Genomic DNA, 19,095 nt, shown 5'->3' with positions numbered 1-19,095 from the left:
CTATTCACCAATATGTATTTCATACAGTGATTTCCATTGGGGGCATTTATTTGACCTTGGAACATGTTTTAAAACCCCACATTTATGCAAATGTAACTTAAATATTAACACATGAATCATTGTTAATGTTTAGACAATTATTATTAATATATCATGAACAAATACAGGTTATTGACACTAGTGTACTATTACGTGGGGGACCTTTATTTAGAAAATTTTCGAAATTCTGTGACCGGAAATGTTTTATTATTGTTGCTGACGAGACGCTGATAAAGATTTGTTACTTATTATTCTCAGACGGGGTAGCTACGAACAACGACATAGAAACCATCGTGGTGAAAATAAGGTTTCCCCCCAAGGTAATGCATGAATACCGTGTATTTTTATTCAACTAGCAATAAGGCTAACAGCATGCGTCTCTAGCTAGAATAATTTATTACCCAACCCAGTTTGCGTCATTGCCGTGTATGCTTTTCTTTGTTTAGCCTAAAATGTTGTCGGCACTGTTGTGGCTAGTTAGTAACGTTATGAACGAGCTTGCTGTGTAATGTGGGTTAAAATGTAGTTATTAGACTAACTTCTTGGTAGCTAGCTAATATCAGTAGCGCTAGATAACGTTAGCTAACTGAAGATAAACGTGCGTTAGAACCTGTTTTCTGCCATAATCCTTTTCTCATGCTTGTGGAAAAAGTGTCCTTGTGTGGGGTGGGGTTACACAAAGTGGACAAATACCAACACGTGTGCCATGCAAACGCATTTGAAGCCATTTAAAAACTTACATTGTCATAACTAATATATACATTGTTTGTATTAGCGTCACTGCAGTCCTAGCCCATTTCATATGACTGGTGTCTTTTACATTGATCTCGACAATTTATTTTCGTTCGGTGGTTGCAATAAGTAGGCTTTTCTTTTCGCTGACGGTTTTTATTGAAGTCAATTAGGCCCATGTCGCATCAGGGTAACGTGGTTCTGGGCTGGAAACGTTATATTACAATAAATTGCCATTGCATGCCACTAAATTCAGCATTACGTTTAAATGCCTGACTAGCTCCCCTCGATAAAACTGAGTAATTATGTCCGGCGGTGGAACAGGAATTTCAACTGACACAATATAGGCCTAAACAAAATCACACATTTAGGGTAAAATTTCTGCTCACTTTATCGATTCTTGACCATTTTGTTTCTCTTAATTATACAACCTGTTGACTTTAGGTTTTCAAAGCAATGGAGGGAGCCATGAAGAATATTTGTTTTAAGTAACCATGTGAATGTATTTTGCGCCCCTGAAGATCACAGGTCCATCTGAAAAGAGCCAGGTTGAGAGAATAGAAGGAAAGGAGATTTAAATGGAGGTGGAAGAGGCAACCAAGTCTGAAGAAGTGCAGGTGGATGCGGCTGGCAGCGAAGAGAAGTCAGATGAAGCTTTGTCTAATGGTAGCCACACAACCCCTAAGAGAAGCAGGGGTAGGCCCCCCAAAAACCGACCCGTCTCTGAATCAGATCAAGCCTTATCCAACGGTAGCTCCACAACACCTAAGAGGGAACGGGGTAGGCCCAAAAGATCAGTCACCGAGAAGGGAAGAGGTAGGCCAAGTGGAGCCTTGTCTAATAGTAGCACCACAACACCTGAAAAAGGTCAGCCAAAAGGTGCTAGCCACATAACACCTAAGAGAAGTGTCAAAGGATCAGTGTTCACAAAACCCAAGATGCTGATGGTTATAGGCAAGCCGTCGCAAGGCCAACCCAGTAAAGTGGTTGACCCCTCCCCTAAGAAGTGTGGCCGGCCCTTTAAAGTTAAATCAAAAAGGGGTAGGCCAAAGAAGATCCTAACACCCAAGGAAGAAGAGGAGAGAAAGAAACTGGAAAGTCAGCCAAGAGTGTTGAAGCCACTTGGAAGGCCACGCATCTATCCCCGCAATGACCCACCAGTCACTGAGCCTAGAGGAAGAGGCCGCCCATGCAAGTCTGAGGACAAAAGGGGTGCTCACTTGCGGAATCCCCCCATCTATGATGGTCCCCCACGGAAACGGGGCCGTCCCCCTAGTGCAGCAAACAAAGATAAGATCGAGGCAGAACAAGATGAGGCCAACAGTGAACCTCCAGTCAAACAATCCTGCAACTCCAACGAAAAAAGCGAGGAAGGATTTCCTCCAGTCGAAGAGGACAGTGAAACGGGAAAGGTGAACTGAGGAAAGTGAAACCAGAAAGGGGAATGGAGAAAAGCGGATGAATATACAGAAGACACCAAGAAGCCAGTTACCCCCAGTGACTGCAGTAGCTTTCTTGGGGCCATAAGCAGGATGTTTGGCGACAGCCCGACCAGAGCAAGTACTCCCCACTTCATAGGTGCCCTGTTTTTCCAGTATAATTGCTGATATGAGATCATCTGATAATTCAGTTTTATATTGGGGTGATCTCAGTTATGAATATAGATAATGCACTTTCGCTTGTCTGATTGCATTCTTCACCTTCATGGGGTTAAAATGGTTAGCCTTATTGTTGACCTGGACCATGCAACTTCCAATTCTTTCTCTGCATTGTTGGGAAGGGCCCACAAGTAAGCATGTCACTGTTAGTCTATGCCTGTTTATGAAGCGTGTGACAAATGCATTTGATTTGAACCCAACGTCTCTCAAATTTCTACATTTAAAATGTACAGTTTCACAACTTGAGGGGTTTGTTCACCAATTGAATCCTTGTAGTTTGCTTATCAATGTTACTCCTCAGATCATTTTATGATTTAGACTTAAGTAGTTTTTTTTTTTTGTTGACTGTCAGTCCTGATCACTAGGCCTACTTTGACATAACCAGTGGAGTAACATTTTAAAACAGGACAGCTTGTGAGATTTTTTAGATTTGAGTCTTTTCAATAATTTTCTTTTGACATTTTAATGTGTTCATTGTCATTAAAATCTGGTTGATTACAAAAATGTTATAGTTGTGGATGACTTGGTTTCACAGACGCTGGACAAATGTTATACACGTTTATGTAGGCTACATGTATTGGGCTATATCATGAACTCTTGACCATTTGAAATTCGAGTATAAATGCATTCCTTTATGTATCCACCTGTCAATTTAAACTCTGCCACTGACCGACTGCATTATACAGTGGCAAAGTATGTGAACCCTTTGGAATTACCTGGATTTCTGCATAAATTGGTCATAAAATGTGATCTGATCTTCATCCAACAATAGACTGCTTAAAACACAATTTCTCATGACTTTATTTTCACACACCATGTAAACATTCACAGTGCAGGGTGGGAAAGTATGTGAACCCTTGGATTTAATAACTGGTTGACTCCTTTGGCAGCAATAACCTCGACCAAACGGTTTCTGTAGTTGTGGATCAGACCTGCACAACGGTTAGGAGAAATTATGGATCATTCCTCTTTTAAAAAAACTGTTTCAGTTCAGCAATATTCTTGGGTGTGAACCGCTCTTGAGATCATGGCACAGCATCTCAACCGGGTTGAGGTCAGGGTGTATTTTTTTCTGTTTAAACAATTCTGTTGCTTTACCTGTTTTGGGTCGTTGTCCTTTTGCATTACCCAACTTCTGTTGGCGGACAGATAGCCTTACATTCTCTGTCAAAATGTCCAACTTGGGAATACATTTTTCCATCAATGATCGCAAGCTGTCCAGGCCCTGAGGCAGGAAAGCAGCCCCAAACCATGATGCTCCCTCCACCATACTTTACAGGATGAGGTTTGATGTTGGTGTTGTGCCTTTTTTCTCCACATAGTGTTATGTTCCGTCCAAACAACTCAACTTTAGTTTAATCTGTTCACCGAATATTTAGCCAGTAGCGCTGTGGAACATCCAAGTGCTCTTTTGTTAACTTCAGACATGTTGCAATGTTTTTTTTTTTTTTTGGACAGCAGTGGCTTCTTCCATGGTATCCACCCATTAACACCATTTTAGTTTAGTGTTTCACGGATTGTAGACTCGGCAGAGTTGTTAGCATGTCCCAGGGATTTCTGTAAGTATTTAGCTGACACACTAGTATTCTTCTTAACCTCATTTAGTATTCTGCACTGTGCTCTTGCAGTCATCTTTGCAGGACTGTCACTCCTAGGGAGAGTAGTAAGTGCTGAACTTTCTCCATTTATAGACAATGTCTTACCTTGGATTGATGATCAAGGCTCTGAGATACTTTTGTAACCCATTCCAGCTTTATGCAAGTCAACGATTCTTAATCTTTTGAGCGCTCTATTGTTCAAGCTATGGTTAACATCAGTCAATTCTTGTGAATAGCAAAACTCCAATTGTGAGGTACATTTTTAATAGGGCAGCTCTAACCAACATCTCCAATCTCGTCTCATTGATTGGACTCCAGTTTAGCCGACGCCTGACTCCAATTAGCTTTTGAAGTCTTTAGCCTAGGGGTTCACATACTTTTTCCAACCTACACTGAATGTTTAAATGTATTTTTCTTGTCTCTATTGAATACAATATTTTGTGTTAGTTTAAGCACCGTGTTTGTCTTGACTTAAGTGAATAGATAAAATTTATGCAGAAATCCAGGTAATTCCAAAGGGTTCACATACTTTCGCTTGCCACTGTATAGCCTAGAGGATATCTATTGAGATACTGTATCTTCCCATATTGTACATCAATCCACTGTACATTTCACATTTGTTTATTCATCCTTTTTACTATGTTTTTGCTTATAGCTGTATTAATTTACTTTAGTTTGCTCCTCAATTCATGCACCTTGGTTGGAGTGAGTTCCCTTCATATTGCAATAATACTGTACCAAAAGTGATATTTGGGTAGTGCAATCTGCCATGTTCTGAATCGGGCTAATTCTTGTCACTGAGTTTTAATCAAGTAGGCCTAATTTTAGTAGAGCAATGCATTTGTTTTTAATTTGGTCTTTTCTCATACAGCTTTGTAGCTTGAGCCCATCTTTCAAATCCTAAATGACCCATGTCAGCAGTTCTGGTAGGTCCGTGATTGTCTAGGTTGAGGGGAATTTCTGATTAATCCAGAACAAGGTCTGTGAAACCACTGAAGGTAACATGAATGAGTTGTTTTCAGAGTGTGTAAATTGTAAGTTTACTGCAATAAAATGTCAAACTTTATTACAGGTGGTTTTTAAATGTCAATAAAGCTTAGTCTTATTTAGTATCTCTGGCGTTTGAGTGTATCGAATTACATGTTAAATTGTGAGCCAAGTCAGCGTCCCTGGAGCTGTTTAATTTGGCCTTTTTAACTAGGCAAGTCAGTTAAGAACAAATTCTTATTTACAATGCCGGCCAAACCTGGACGACGCTGGGACAATTATGCGCCGCCCTATGTAGGGGTAAATGCATACCGGCAGGAGACGTACCTGTTTCACATCAGCAGCCCCCTGTGCATGGGTTCACTTCATGCTGCTCACAGCGTGGTAGCCACGGGACCAAAACAGTGGAAAAGTTGAGCCTCCCGCTTTAACGCTCTTCGTTGTGGAAATTAACCCACTTTCTGCATCTACGTCCTATCGCCGAGTCTACCTTTTATTTAAACTTACTGTGCCGGTGGGCAGGACGGTTAGTCTCAAATTACCCCTGTTAACAATACCTTTTAGATGGTCATTAAAATACTTCCCAACCAGGTGTTGTAGACCCACTTACTCTGCTAACCTTGTCAAAATAAAAGTCCCCCACAAGTTATTCCTTTTGTCCACATATGGTGCGTGACGTGCTGGACTTTTACGTGTAAGCAGAGGAAGTGGGTCGGAAACACATACATTCCTTCAGATACGGTCTCAAATTCACCATTTTAAAATGACCCACCGGCACAGTAACTTTCAATTAAATTTGATTTCACTTCTGGCTTCCCACAGGCTTTTTGTGCAGCCAAATACCATCAGTCCCCGTGTACCGGTTCGTACATAAAACATTCTCCATTCAGACTGCAAAGGCGACGATTTCCTCAACCCGATTAAATGTCGAGACGGTGAAAATTAAAACGGGGGGGGTATGCATACATTCTTTATGAAACCACCATGCTAGAGAGTGGCTAATACCTAGGAATGCTAGTTTACCCGTCAATGCGGAGCGCAACATTAGGATTAGCCATTAGTGTGATGGTGGGAAAAAAAAAGGGGTTTCAAAGAAAGTATGTGTTTTTCGCCCCCGCCTTCTCACCATTAAATCAAGCTGAAGAAATGGATGCCTTTGGAGCCTTTATGTACGACCGGGTCCACGGGGGATACGAGTGTATAGCAGCTGGCTGCCAGGGTTTCCGTTATAAAAATGTGCCGGACATTTGACCAGTTGCATTTTAAATTTACCGGACCCATATGCATTGGGTGTGTAACCTGATTAGGACATTGTTCGATTCTGAAAATATGAAATGATAGTTATTCATGCCACTGATGGAGTGATAAGGTTGGGGGTCTACAACAGAAGTTAAGGGTTATAGGAGGAAGGTATATAATGGGTGCAACTAAGCTTGGAATGTGTTGAGTGCAGGGAAGCGATTACATGTGGAAGGCATTGATAAGGAGAGAGGGTAATGTATAACGTTTACATTATGTCAGGATATGTTAATTGTTAGCCATCAGGGAGGAGAAGAGACGCAGTCTGGTATCAATAACCATGACAGCCTTGAGTTGGGGTAGAGGTCAGGTCAGATGAAGTGAGGAAGAACCGATATCACTAATGAGTGATCGAGACTGGAGGAGGAGACTCAGCCTAGGAGAAAGGGTTAAATATCAGTGCTTGTGTGAAATCGTCTAAATTACAGCTGTAACGACCCTTTGGGAAGAATTAAACTAGTGTCCGAGAGTTATTAACTCTGAAAAATAAGAACATAACGTCCACCCACGGTGCTCATAATGACAAATCACATTTAGATTATGGTAATTAATCTTAACCGAACATGCAAGTCAACAATGCTTTAATGCGTGTCCTTACTGCGCACTGTGAAGATGTCAGAACAAGGCCTTGTCTAGACTTGACAGTTCATGCAGCTTTAATATTCTGATCATGGAATTCCGAAGGCGTCATGCGTCTACACCTACATTTAAATGTGTCTACCGTGTTAACACTGTGTCTGGATTGGCTTTTCCCGTGCTATATTCAAATGCCAGTATGCATTCTACAGTGGAATATATAACATATTATAAACATAACTGATGGCAGTAGCTTACTGCTTTGATGTTAGCTAGATACAGTAATGTCAAAAAGGGCTTGCAAAAGGTTCCACCTCCTGAAGTGCTCAGCCAGATCTGAACACAATCAGACCATAAAGTGACTTTCGTGCGTCTAGACCGGTCTTCAATGCAATCTTTGATTCTGGTAGCAGAAGTCGCATGTAAGTATCAAGTGTAGACACAACCTAACTGTCCACATTTACTTTTCCTAAGCCAACAAGACGAGTAACGAACAGCAAAATCACTAGTCTATGCATAGGTGGCGGTGCATGAGTTAAGTTGGGGAAGCAAATTTTCACCATAAAAATTCACTTTTATAATGAAGCATTCCATGCATCATTGCATTTGCAGACTTATGCAAAATAGCTTACTATTTGTAATGTGATGAGTAGATTGCCTAAAATATGACGGTCCAATGCTTAAATTGTAAATCAGGAGATACTGAAACAAAAAGTAGGCCTAGAGGCACTTAGAGAAGTTGCACACATTGGGGATTATTTTATTATTGGGTCCGGGAAGACTTTTGCATGAAATGTGTTCATAGTCATTTTATGACTGGAGACTTTCTTAATACCTCACAATGGCACTGAGAATCTGAAGTCAATACAAACGGCCACCAGCCTAGGTGTGTGGAGACATACAATATTGTGCTAGAAAAGCTTTCACTCAAACAATGATGTGCAGCTTGTTTTACTTGTATACATTTTTTTTCTCCACCCAATAGGCTTATTTGGAAGTTGATCAAATATTTCGGTAGCCTACAGTCAGATTTGAGTATTCTTTCAAGAAGGAGCCAATTGCTTTCCAAACTGTGTTTTCCCGCAATTGTATTTGAAATATTGCAAAAAGCTTGTTCTGGCTGCATACTGTTCACTGACAGATTTGCCGAGCTTTCCCGGGCTCTATGCCTTGTGATTGGGCTACAATCCCAATCCACAGTGGGGCATTTTTTTTTGTACTTTTACCCCCTTTTTCCACCCCCTTTTCAGGATATCCAATTAGTAGTTACAATCTTGTCCCATCGCTGCAACTCCCCTACAGACTCGGGAGAGGGGAAGGTCGAGAGCCATGCGTCCCCCAAAATATGACCCTACCAGCTGCACTGCTTCTTGACACTGCTTGCTTAACCCGAAATTCAGCTGCACCAAGGACAAGGAAATCCCATCCGGCCAAACCCTCCCCTAACCCAGACAATGCTGGGCCAATTGTGCACTTCGTTTCATGGGTCTCCCGGTCACGGTCAGGTGTGACACACACACACCCCCCCCGGGATTGAACCTGGGTCTGTAGTGAAGCCTCAAGCACTGCACCACTCGGGAGGCCTGCTAGGCTTTTTTTTTTTTTTTTTAAAGATGCCATTGGTCCTCTGGATAAATTATAGGCATACTCCTGGTGGACTATTCTGAATTATTTCATTTATTTCTGAACAGAGTAGTAATTCTATAACTTTGGAAAATGTATTTCAATTAAATCCGCTCCTCCAGCGCCCTTCCCGCAGCTATGATTATATAAAGAAATAAGTGAAGTACAACGCTGGAGAGATGAGTTGCAGGCTCAACGCTAGCAGAGATCATAGAAAATAAATGTCATACTAGTTCTGCGCGCTTCTCCCTCTCACCACAGCAACGGCCATGCATTGGTCTCAAACAGGCTATATGTATCAGACGCGGGCTGAAAATCTAGGTTCACATTACGTTTTTTTCAGGGGGCAGGAAAATTAATGAGAAGGCAACTCGAATGAGCTCTGGTTGCTTTTATTATAATTTTTTACATTGAAAACAATTACTTTTTTTTCTCTCAAGTAGAGGTACCAGATCCGGCCAAATAGTTTCCGGAACGAAACTGTCCTGTTCCGGCAGGATCTGGCTCAAATTAACCACTGCATTTAGCCAGGCTAACAATAGAACTCATTCACTGTTTGCAAAAAAAGTCTGTTCAATGAATGACTGAGCGCGTATAGCCCTGGGCTATAACATACGTTTCTTCTTTCTTCGCACAGGAAAAATACATTTCAAGCAATTCTACTACACTTTATAGGACTGGTAGACATGAGCAGAATCTTTTTTTAATATGACAATTTACAGGGTAGCCTAATCTGCTGACACTGACAAACAGATCATATAATAGGCCTACGAGAAATGGAGGAGGAAAATATTGTCTAAAAACAAACTTAACTGGCACTGACCTAACAATGATAGAATGAACATGCGCAGTGCGCACTCACCGGGGGCTATGGCTGATGCTCTTCGCTGGTGCCAATAAGATAGGCCTACTGTTCACTCAATTAAGTTGAGTTAGCTTCGTATTTTAGTTTTTAGCTTCGTATTTTAAAATGGTCTTAACTTTACAGCAATAACATTGTTTGAAAAGCAAATGGCTTTCCCACATTTTTGTATTTTTTTATTATATTGCGATATGCCTGGCTGGCTGGGCCTCTACTTTTCACGGAGAGTCGCAAGTCAACAATTATCTATTAAGTATTTGCTGCGCGCGCTGCCTTTCCTTCCGGACTGTAGGCCATGTGATTTAAAACAATCCACAGTTTATTTTTGTTTAAGGCTAGGGGAAGTGAATGATCCCCTGTGCCCAAATCATGCTTTAGTAGCCTATTTTATTTATTTATGTATAGACAGGAGTACTGTAGGCTAAATTAGGCTATATCAGTTTGGCAATTTACTTAGGGAAAGCTTCCCCTAGCCTTATGGACGCGGCGCCTATGTCAATCGGTCAGCTTGTCATGAAAGAGACAGCCCAAACAGACTCTGGGGACAGCTGTGAGACGATAGATCCCAAATTCATACAACCAGTAGGCCAAGGTACATCATTTTTATTTATTTTTTAAGCAAAGAATCTGACGTAACAGCTCAACGTTTAAGCTTAAAATGTTGATAAACTATTTGTTATTATTATTGCAGCAAAGCACACAAGGCAGTATGGAACATGCAAGTGTGCATTTGGCTACAGGACAATTAACGTTGAAAACTAATAGAACATGAGAGAAATAGCCTAGTGGTTTCAATGGCATATGGGAATCTTTATAAAATAATTGCATTCCCTGATATGGTCGAACTTTGCCTAGGCTACTTTGAAAGCAAGGTAAAACATGCCTCATAATATGTAGTAAAACATTCAGGTTTCAATTTTTAAGTAACTATATGTTTTCAAAATGCATACTGCCTCCAGCTCATTGCAAAGTGGTGTGTCGTGCTAATGAAGCCGGTCTTCTTAATAAAAAGCTATTTTTAATCATGGCCAAAACTTTTTAAAACACAATTGCATTTACACTTTACAAAAATGAATGCAACAATTTCAAAGATTTTACTGAGTTACAGTTCATATAAGGAAATCAGTCAATTTAAATAAATTCATTAGGCCCCAATCTATGGATTTCACATGACTGGGAATACAGATATGCAGCTGTTGGTCACAGATACCTTTAAAAAAAAAAATTATGTATGGGTCTGGACAAGAAAACCAGTCAGTCTCTGGTGTGACCATTTGCCTCGCATAGAGTTGATCAAGCTGTTGATTGTGGAATGTTGTCCCACTCTTCAATTGCTGTGCGAAGATGCTGGATATTGGCGGGAACTGGAACACGTTGTTGTACATGTCGATCCAGAGCATCCCACACTTGCTTAATGGGTGACATGTCTTGTGAGTATGCAGGTCATGGAAGAACTGGGACATTTTCAGCTTCCAGGAATTGTGTACAGATCCTTGCGACATGGGGCCATGCATTATCATGCTGAAACATGAGGTGATGGCAGCAGATGGCACGACAATGGGCCTCAGGATCTCGTAACGGTATCTCTGTGCCTTCAAATTCCCATTGATAAAATGCAAGTGTGTTCATTGTCTGTAGTTTATGCCATAACCCCACCATAGGGCATCATGGTGACATCAGAAAACCGCTAGCCCACACGTCTGCCCGTTATGGTTGAAACCGGGATTCATCCATGAAGAGCACACTTCTCCAGTGTGCCAGTGGCCATCGAAGGTGAGAATTTGCCCAATGAAGTCAGTTATGACACCAAACTGCAGTCAGGTCAAGACCCTGGTGAGGATGACGAGCATGTATTTGTGCTTCCCTGAGATTGGGTTCAAGTCTGAGCTGTGCCACAAACACTATCAGAGACTTGTCCCGAAGCCACTACTGCTTTGTCGTTGTACTGGCTGTGTGCTTAGGGTCGTTGTCCTGTTGGAAGGTGAACAATCACCCCAGCCTGAGGTCCTGAGTGCTCTGGAGCAGGTTCTCATCAAGGATCTCTCTGTACTTTGCTCCATTCATCTTTCTCTCAATCCTGACTAGTCTCCCAGTCCCTGTCGCTGAAAAACAGCCCCACAGCATGATGCTGTCACCACCATGCCTCACCGTAGAGATGGTGTCATGTTTACTCCAGATGTGATGCTTGGCATTCAGGCCAAAGAGTTAATTCTTGGTATGATCAGACAAGAGCATTTTATTTCTCATGGTCAATACTTTAAGTGCTTTTTTGGCAAAACCAAGCAGGCTATCATGTGCCTTTTACTGAGGAGTGGCTTCGGTCTGGCCACTCTACCATAAAGGACTGATTGGTGGAGTGCTGCAAAGATGATTGTCCTACTAGAAGATTCTCCCATCTCCACAGAGGATTCTGGAGCTCTGTCAGAGTGACCATTGGGTTCTTGGGTCACCTCCCTGACCAAGGCCCTTCTTCCCCGATTGCCCAGTTTGGCCAGGGGGCCCAGCTCTTCCATTTAAGAATAATGGAGGCCACTGTTCAATGCTGCAGACAATTTTTGGTATCTTTCACCAGACCTGTGCCTCGACACAATCCTGTCTCGGAGCTCTACAGACAATTCCTTCGACCTCATGGCTTGGTTTTTGCTCTGACATGCACTGTCAACTGTGAGACCTTATATAGACAGGTGTGTGCCTTTCCAAATCATGTTCAATCAATCTAATTTACCACAGGTCGACTCGAATCAAGTTGCAGAAACATCTCAAGGATGATCAATGGCAACAGGATGCACCTGAGCTCAATTTCAAGTCTCGTAGCAAAGGCTCTGAATAATTAAATATATTTTTATACAATTTGTAAAGCTTTCTAAACCTGTTTCACTTTGTCATTATGGGGTATTTATGAGGATTTATGTTTTTAAACCCATGTTAGAATAAGGCTGTAATGTGGAAAAAGTAATGGGGTCTGAATACTTTCCAAATGCACTGTAACTGGGGGATGTCTCCTTTCATATATAGAAAAGGACAAATTAGTAAAGGAGAAACTGATGCTGCAGCATTGCTCATCTTCGTAGATTAATCCAGTCAACATGGGTGTCTTGATAGAGGTCAGCTGGTGAACCTACAGTAAAACAAATAAAAAGCATACCTGATGTTAGACTATCACTTCTTTTTGAGAATGTTTTGAGAATGAAACAAATATTAATTCAAAGTCTGCTACCTCAGTTTGTATTTGCCATGCAAATGAACTGAATCCCCCCAAAACATTTCCACTGCATTTCAGCCCTGCCACAAAAGGACCAGCTAACATCATGTCAGTGATTCTCTCGTTAACACAGGTGTGAGTGATGACGAGGACAAGGCTGGAGATCACTCTGTCATGCTGATTGAGTTCGAATAACAGACTGAGCTTCAAAAGGAGCGTGGTGCTTGGAATCATTGTTCTTCCTCTGTCAACCATGGTTACCTGGAAGGAAACACGTGCCGTCATCATTGCGTACTTCAAGGAGAGCGGTTCAATTGTTGTGAAGAAGGCTTCAGGGCGCCCAAGAAAGTCCAGCAAGCGCCAGGACCATCTCCTAAAGTTGATTCAGCTGCGGGATCCGGGCACCACCAATACAGAGCTTGCTCAGGAATGGCAGCAGGCAGGTGTGAGTGCATCTGCACGCAGTGAGGCGAAGACTTTTGGAGGATGGTCTGGTGTCAAGAAGGGCAGCAAAGAAGCCACTTCTCTCCAGGAAAAACATCAGGGACAGATTGATATTCTGCAAAAGGTACAAAAGGATTGGACTGCTGAGGACTGGGGTAAAGTAATTTTCTCTGAATCCCCTTTCCGATTGTTTGGGGCATCCGGAAAAAAAGCTTGTCCGGAGAAGACAAGGTGAGCGCTACCATCAGTCCTGTATCATTCCAACAGTAAAGCATCCTGAGACCATTTATGTGTGGGGTTGCTTCTCAGCCAAGGGAGTGGACTCACTTACAATTTTGCCATGAATAAAGAATGGTAACACATCCTCTGAGTTTGGTGATGAACAATTCCTTTTCCAGCATGATGGAGCACCTTGCCATAAGGCAAACGTGATAACTAAGAGGCTCTGGGAACAAAACATCACTATTTTGGGTCAATGGCCAGGAAACTCCCCAGACCTTAATCCCATTGAGAACTTGTGGTCAATCCTCAAGAGGAGGGTGGACAAACAAAAACCCACAAATTCTGACAAACTCCAAGCATGGATTATGTAAGAATGGGCTGCCACCAATGTGGCCCAGAAGTTAATTGACAGCATGCCAGGGCGGATTGCAGAGGTCTTGAAAAGAAGGGTCAACACTGCAAACATTGACTTTTTGCATCAACTTCATGTAATTGTCAATACAAGCCTTTGACACTTATGAAATGCTTGTAATTATACCTCAGTATTCCATAGTAACATCTGACAAAAATATCTAAAGACACTGAAGCAGCAAACTTTGTGGAAATTAATATTTTTGTCATTCTCAAAACGTTTGGCCACGACTCTATATGGTAGTCATATTGTACAATTTGTGTCTCCCCTTTTTCATGGTCATGGCCAGAAGGGATCCAGTTTTTGTAAAATGAATGTCAAACTTAACTTTTCATAGTAGGTTAAGGTTAGGAAAAGGGTACCGGTAAGCTAAAATGCCATAAAAATATATATGTTTTGAAGTTAATTTGCTGGATTCCCTTCTAGCCATGACCCCTTTTCAAAGGCCAAGATTACATGGTTGCATTCAAGACAAGGTCGTTTTTATTTATCTGTTTACAGCGCCAGGCTAATCTGATTCTGCTAATGTTTCCAGTCAGTGTAGTGGAATTGCATGAAAAGTTTAACAAAGTACAAAGTTTAAAAAAAGTTTTTCAATGGAAAGAAACTCCTCTGATATAGCCTATAGGCCAACGCGCTCATTAATAGCCTAAATTATGTCTATCCAATCTACTCATCACATTAGGAATAGTAGGTTTACATCAGACTGCAAATGCAATGATAAATGCATGCAATCAATCCTTTGTTACAAAGGTGAATTTTTATGGGGGGGGTTCCCAAAAACTTGAAACTCACGCGCTGCCTATGCAAGAGAGACTACAAGCTATCTAGCTAGCTAATGTTGGCTGACTTAATGGTCTTGTTGTGAACACCTTGTTAGCAGCGGAACTCGAAATCGGACTTACCAGTTGGTTCAGGTCTTGACGGGCAAAAAGGTTTCTTCGCTTTTCTGACAGTTCTTGAGTCTTATCTCGTTGTATTTTCCCGTTGTCTTTTCTACCTTGTTAGAGCAACCAAATACAGCACAGAAATGGACTGTGGTGATGAATCAACTAGTTTTAGGAACCGTTAGCACGCAGCTTGGGGTAGCCTCTCAGATGTGGTCGAAATAATTGATTGTGTGGTTTTACAACGTGGCCGCAAGGAGGCGTCATATGTCAACTCCCTGGCCACACTAAAGCAATTTTGGCCTGAAGAATCTGTCTCGTCTGCACAGGGGCTTGGAAACCACCGCACTAGTTTAAGCACCACCTTTGTCAAATCCTGTTTCGTCCAAATAATGGAAGAAAACCACAAACTACTACTGCTCATAATTATACGTCGTGAGCGTTGACAGATTCTCGCCGTTTCATCTGTCCACCAGAGATTAATAGCAGCACCAAAATAAGAACTCGTGATACTGTTCTGCAGACCACTGACCTCAATGTAACAAGCTATCCACCTGGTATTACAATAATAGCATAAACTAGCTACAATTGAAGAGTTGCTTCTGTTTCTGGGTCTGCAGAAGTATTCAACTCTTGGCTTGTATATACAACTTTGACTTCTAGCTGTGCTAGCTAGATTGTTGCTATTACCCAGGAAGAGTTTCTAGCATTTCTGCATTGCTGCAGCGGCAGACACATTAGCCTAGGTTAGCTAACGTTTGCCGGTGAAAGTATATTTTAAAACCCTGGTGAAATTGACAACATATCCCTTACAAACTGCTCAATAACTATCTCATGAGAAGAAACGACTGACAGAGATAAGGTTAGCTTTGCACAACTATGGCTAGCTAACGTTACCTGGTAAACATTCAACACTCAATGTCAATGGCTAGCTAGTTACTCTATTACATTAACGCTAGCTACTTTTCTTACCTGTGGTTGGACTGTTGTTGACAAGGAAAACATTTCCAATGTCGCTCTTAGACAGGCCAACAAATATGTTTCAACGTTCCTTTCCGAATTATCCTTGTTTCTCTGTCTGTGTTCCTTTAGCTAATGTTACTGAAACTCCTGTTCAATGTGCGATCCACCCATTTAGCTTGTGAAGTTCGCAAGAGGAAAGCTGCTCATTTTAAAGGTCAACCGGATATTTTTCTTTTTGACAACCGGAGTAAATTCGCTGGCTAAAGGTTTAAAGAAACAACCCAAATTCACCCAAATTAAGGCATTTTATCATAAAGTGTGGGTCATGACCAATGACGTATACCAGACTGTAAAAACATATAAACCCTGGATTGCTGATGCTATGTATTGGCCATTGAGAGGCAGTCCTCCATACGAATGAATGAAATTCTAAAGTATTTCAATTAAACACAACATTATATAGTATTTCCTCCTTGTCAAGAAAAGCACATGAGCTTATAATACACAAAGTAAGCAAAACAATCAAGTCATTCCAACATAGCCTAAAATTATGAATAAGATACTAATGAGATAGACCTATATAAGCAATAGGCCTATAAAAATGTAGAAGTATAAACTATGGCATAAGGGAATGATGAGCGGATAAGAGGCAATCCGTAATTTCTATTAAGACATTAATGAGCGAGCAAAGATGGACGTAGTCAATATAACTATTTGTTCAGCACTTTTGAAATGTACAGCGACAGAATTCTGAACATGGGTCGTTTTTACAGTAATCTCCCTGTACACCAAGTCAGAACCGTAGGATAAATAAAGGGGGTATATAAGCAGACAAAGAAAGCTCTTGCAATATTAAATGACATTACTCTAAAACAGGCTATAGGCTACATGTGCACCACAAAGTCAGAAGAGTAGACTAAATTCTGAGGGGGAAAGGGACCAAATTATTAGGGTAAGGCACATGGGATACTAAAAGCTTACTACACGACATACACTTAGTATTACTTTCTTAGCTACAGTATACAGTACCAGTCAAAAATTTGGACACGGATACTGTACTCATTCAAGGGTTTTTCTTTATTTTTTACTATTTTCTACATTGTAGAATAATAGTGAAGACATCAAACTATGAAATCATGTAGTAACCAAAAAAAGTGTTAAACAAATCAAAATATATATTATATTACAGATTCTTCCAAGTAGCCACCCTTTGCCTTGATGACAGCTTTGTACACTCTTGGCATTCTCTCAACCAGCTTCACCTGGAATGCTTTTCCAACAGTCTTGAGGAGTTCCAGCATATGCTGAGCACTTGTTGACTGCTTTTCCTTCGCTCTACGGTCCAACTCATCCTAAACCATCTCAATTGGGTAGAGGTAGGGTGATTGTGGAGGCCAGGTCATCTGATGCAGCACTCCATCACTCTCCTTCTTAGCGGAAACCAGATGGGATGGCGTATCGCTTGCCGAATGCTGTGGTAGCCATGCTGGTTAAGTGTGCCTTGAATTCTAAATAAATCACTGACAGTGTCACGAGAAAAGCACCATCACACCTCCTCCTCCACGCTTCACAGTGGGAACCACACATGCAGAGATCATCCATTCACCTACTCTGCGACTCACAAAGACACGGCGGTTGGAACCAAAAATCTCAAATTTGGATTCATCAGACCAAAGGACAGATTTCCACCGGTCTACACAATCTCCTCAGTTGATGTTGAGATGTGTCTGTTGAACTCAGTGAAGCATTTATTTGGGCTGCAATTTCTGAGGCTGGTAACTCTAATGAACTTATCCTCTGCAGCAGAGGTAACTCTGGGTCTTCCTTTCCTGTGGCGGACCTCATGAGAGCCAGTTTCATCATAGCGCTTAATGGTTTTTGCGACTGCGCTTGAAGAAACTTTTAAAGTTCTTGACATTTTCCAGATTGACTGACCTTCATGTCTTAAAGTAATGATGGACTGTTGTTTGTTTTTGCTTATTTGAACTGTTCTTGCCATAATGTGTACTTGGTCTTTTACCAAATAGGGCTATCTTCTGTATACCACCCCTACCCCTACCCCTACACAAGCACATACATTTCTTGCTAGGGCGTCCCCTTGTCTAGCCTGAGAAGACGATCTAGTCGTAAAATTACCACAAAATGTAGACCATGGTGGTCTCACTTGGTCTAATTGGGGGCATGACACTAGCCCTGATAAAAAGGTTGCAATTTGGCATTTATTGGAATGACACATGTACTGGAGGCTCTGCAGAATAGTCACTAGCTGGCACAGCCAAAAAGTTATAAAATCTGATTTTAAACCTGACACTAACCTTAACCGCACTGCTAACCCTAACCTTGAATTAAGACCAAAAACCACATTTTTGTTTTCATAAATTTTTACAATATATTGCGTATCTTGCTTTTGCAGCAGGCCCATCTAGTGGAAATCGCTCAGCTCGGTCTTCAGGACAAGATTCATACCAATAAACGCCTGACCCTGAATCTGCTCTAAAACTTTTCTAATCTATTTTTATCTCACTGAAAGACAAACACGCCCCCTTCAAATGCCTTAGAGCAGGCATAGTCGTGGTAATTTTTTACTTGTACAGACTACCAAATACAGCACAATCCCAAATAGTTTCCGAGGTTTAAAATTCTACAAACACAAATGGCACTATTTCGCTCGACCAATAGATGGCAGTATAAGATAGATGTTGACCTGCTGCATCTACATGTGCAGTTGTGTAAACCGTTACTTCACTCTCAACGAGGCTAGCTATGGAGGCGAGAGGCACCATAGCACCAAGCAACAGTTTGGCCCAGAATTTACGGTGTGCGTTTTGGGCCGCACCAAAGTCAGTATTTATCACCATCTTTGGCCGAATCGAACTCCTTGCAATTAACATTTTAAAAAATCATTGGCTCTCCATAGAACTTTTAGATCTCATTATGATGAGAAATCAGGCCTGAAGCTAGACAATCTGACTGTAGCTGATTGGCAGCTTTTCAGGCAATTGGGAAATAGATGCAATTCCTATATGAAGAAAGATAAATCAAGCTACTTTCTAAAGCACAGTTCAGACACATAAGATGAGTCTTAAGGCGTTTTAGAACAAAGTTGGTTTGATATTTGAGAGAATGCCAAGAGTGTGCAAAGCTGTCATCAAGGCAAATGTTATGCTAGATTGAAGAATATCAGATATAAAATATATTTTGATTTGTTGAAAGGTTTTTGGTTACTACATGATTACATATGTGTTATTTCATAGTTTTAATGTCCTCACTATTATTCTACAGTGTAGAAAATATTTATTTATAGGCAATATAGTTATCTACAACCTACTCTTATTTAAGAAGTTATTTTCCTTGGAAATATAACTGCTCTGTGCTTCTCCGGCCTACACACAGGCTATAGCCTACTCTATTGAAATGAGACCACAGATATACTGTAGGGGCACTTGATGTCATACGCCCAACTCAAGAGAGCTACAGATGTTGAATCTTAATCTGATCACTCTTTTGTCACTGAGAGTTTTCCTGCTGCACCAGGAAAATCAAATGAGCCTTGTGAGTCCCTTAAAAAGAGCAGTTCTCTTTCTCTCCACG

At 41.2% G+C, this 19,095-nt stretch overlaps 2 protein-coding genes across 2 annotated transcripts in view; one reads left to right on the top strand and one right to left on the bottom strand.

Annotated features, from left to right (window-relative positions):
- LOC139386923 (ATP-dependent zinc metalloprotease YME1L1-like) overlaps positions 1 to 15,718 on the bottom strand; it is a 46,535-nt gene extending 30,817 nt beyond the window's left edge. The window contains exon 1 of the mRNA XM_071132810.1: positions 15,514 to 15,718. Within this exon, the coding sequence (XP_070988911.1) occupies positions 15,514 to 15,546 (33 nt within the window). The 5' untranslated portion in view covers positions 15,547 to 15,718. The remainder of the gene's footprint in view (positions 1 to 15,513) is intronic.
- Positions 231 to 5,139, top strand: LOC139386981 (neurofilament heavy polypeptide-like). The gene is made up of 2 exons (XM_071132901.1): positions 231 to 359; positions 1,293 to 5,139. Exon 2 carries the CDS (start codon positions 1,350 to 1,352, stop codon positions 2,190 to 2,192), a length of 843 nt encoding a protein of 280 aa, XP_070989002.1. The 5' UTR covers positions 231 to 359; positions 1,293 to 1,349; the 3' UTR covers positions 2,193 to 5,139.
- Positions 15,719 to 19,095: the final 3,377 nt, after the last annotated feature.

The sequence above is a fragment of the Oncorhynchus clarkii genome, chromosome 28 (genome assembly GCF_045791955.1).
Source record: "Oncorhynchus clarkii lewisi isolate Uvic-CL-2024 chromosome 28, UVic_Ocla_1.0, whole genome shotgun sequence".
In the NCBI taxonomy this organism is placed as follows: Eukaryota; Metazoa; Chordata; class Actinopteri; order Salmoniformes; family Salmonidae; genus Oncorhynchus; species Oncorhynchus clarkii.
Note: the sequence above shows the minus strand (reverse complement) of the source record. Positions and strands in the feature narration are given on the sequence as shown.

What these genes read in the sequence shown, in the direction of transcription:
- LOC139386981 (XM_071132901.1), top strand. Translation starts at nt 1,350, where the DNA reads ATGGAGGTGGAAGAGGCAACCAAGTCTGAAGAAGTGCAGGTGGATGCG.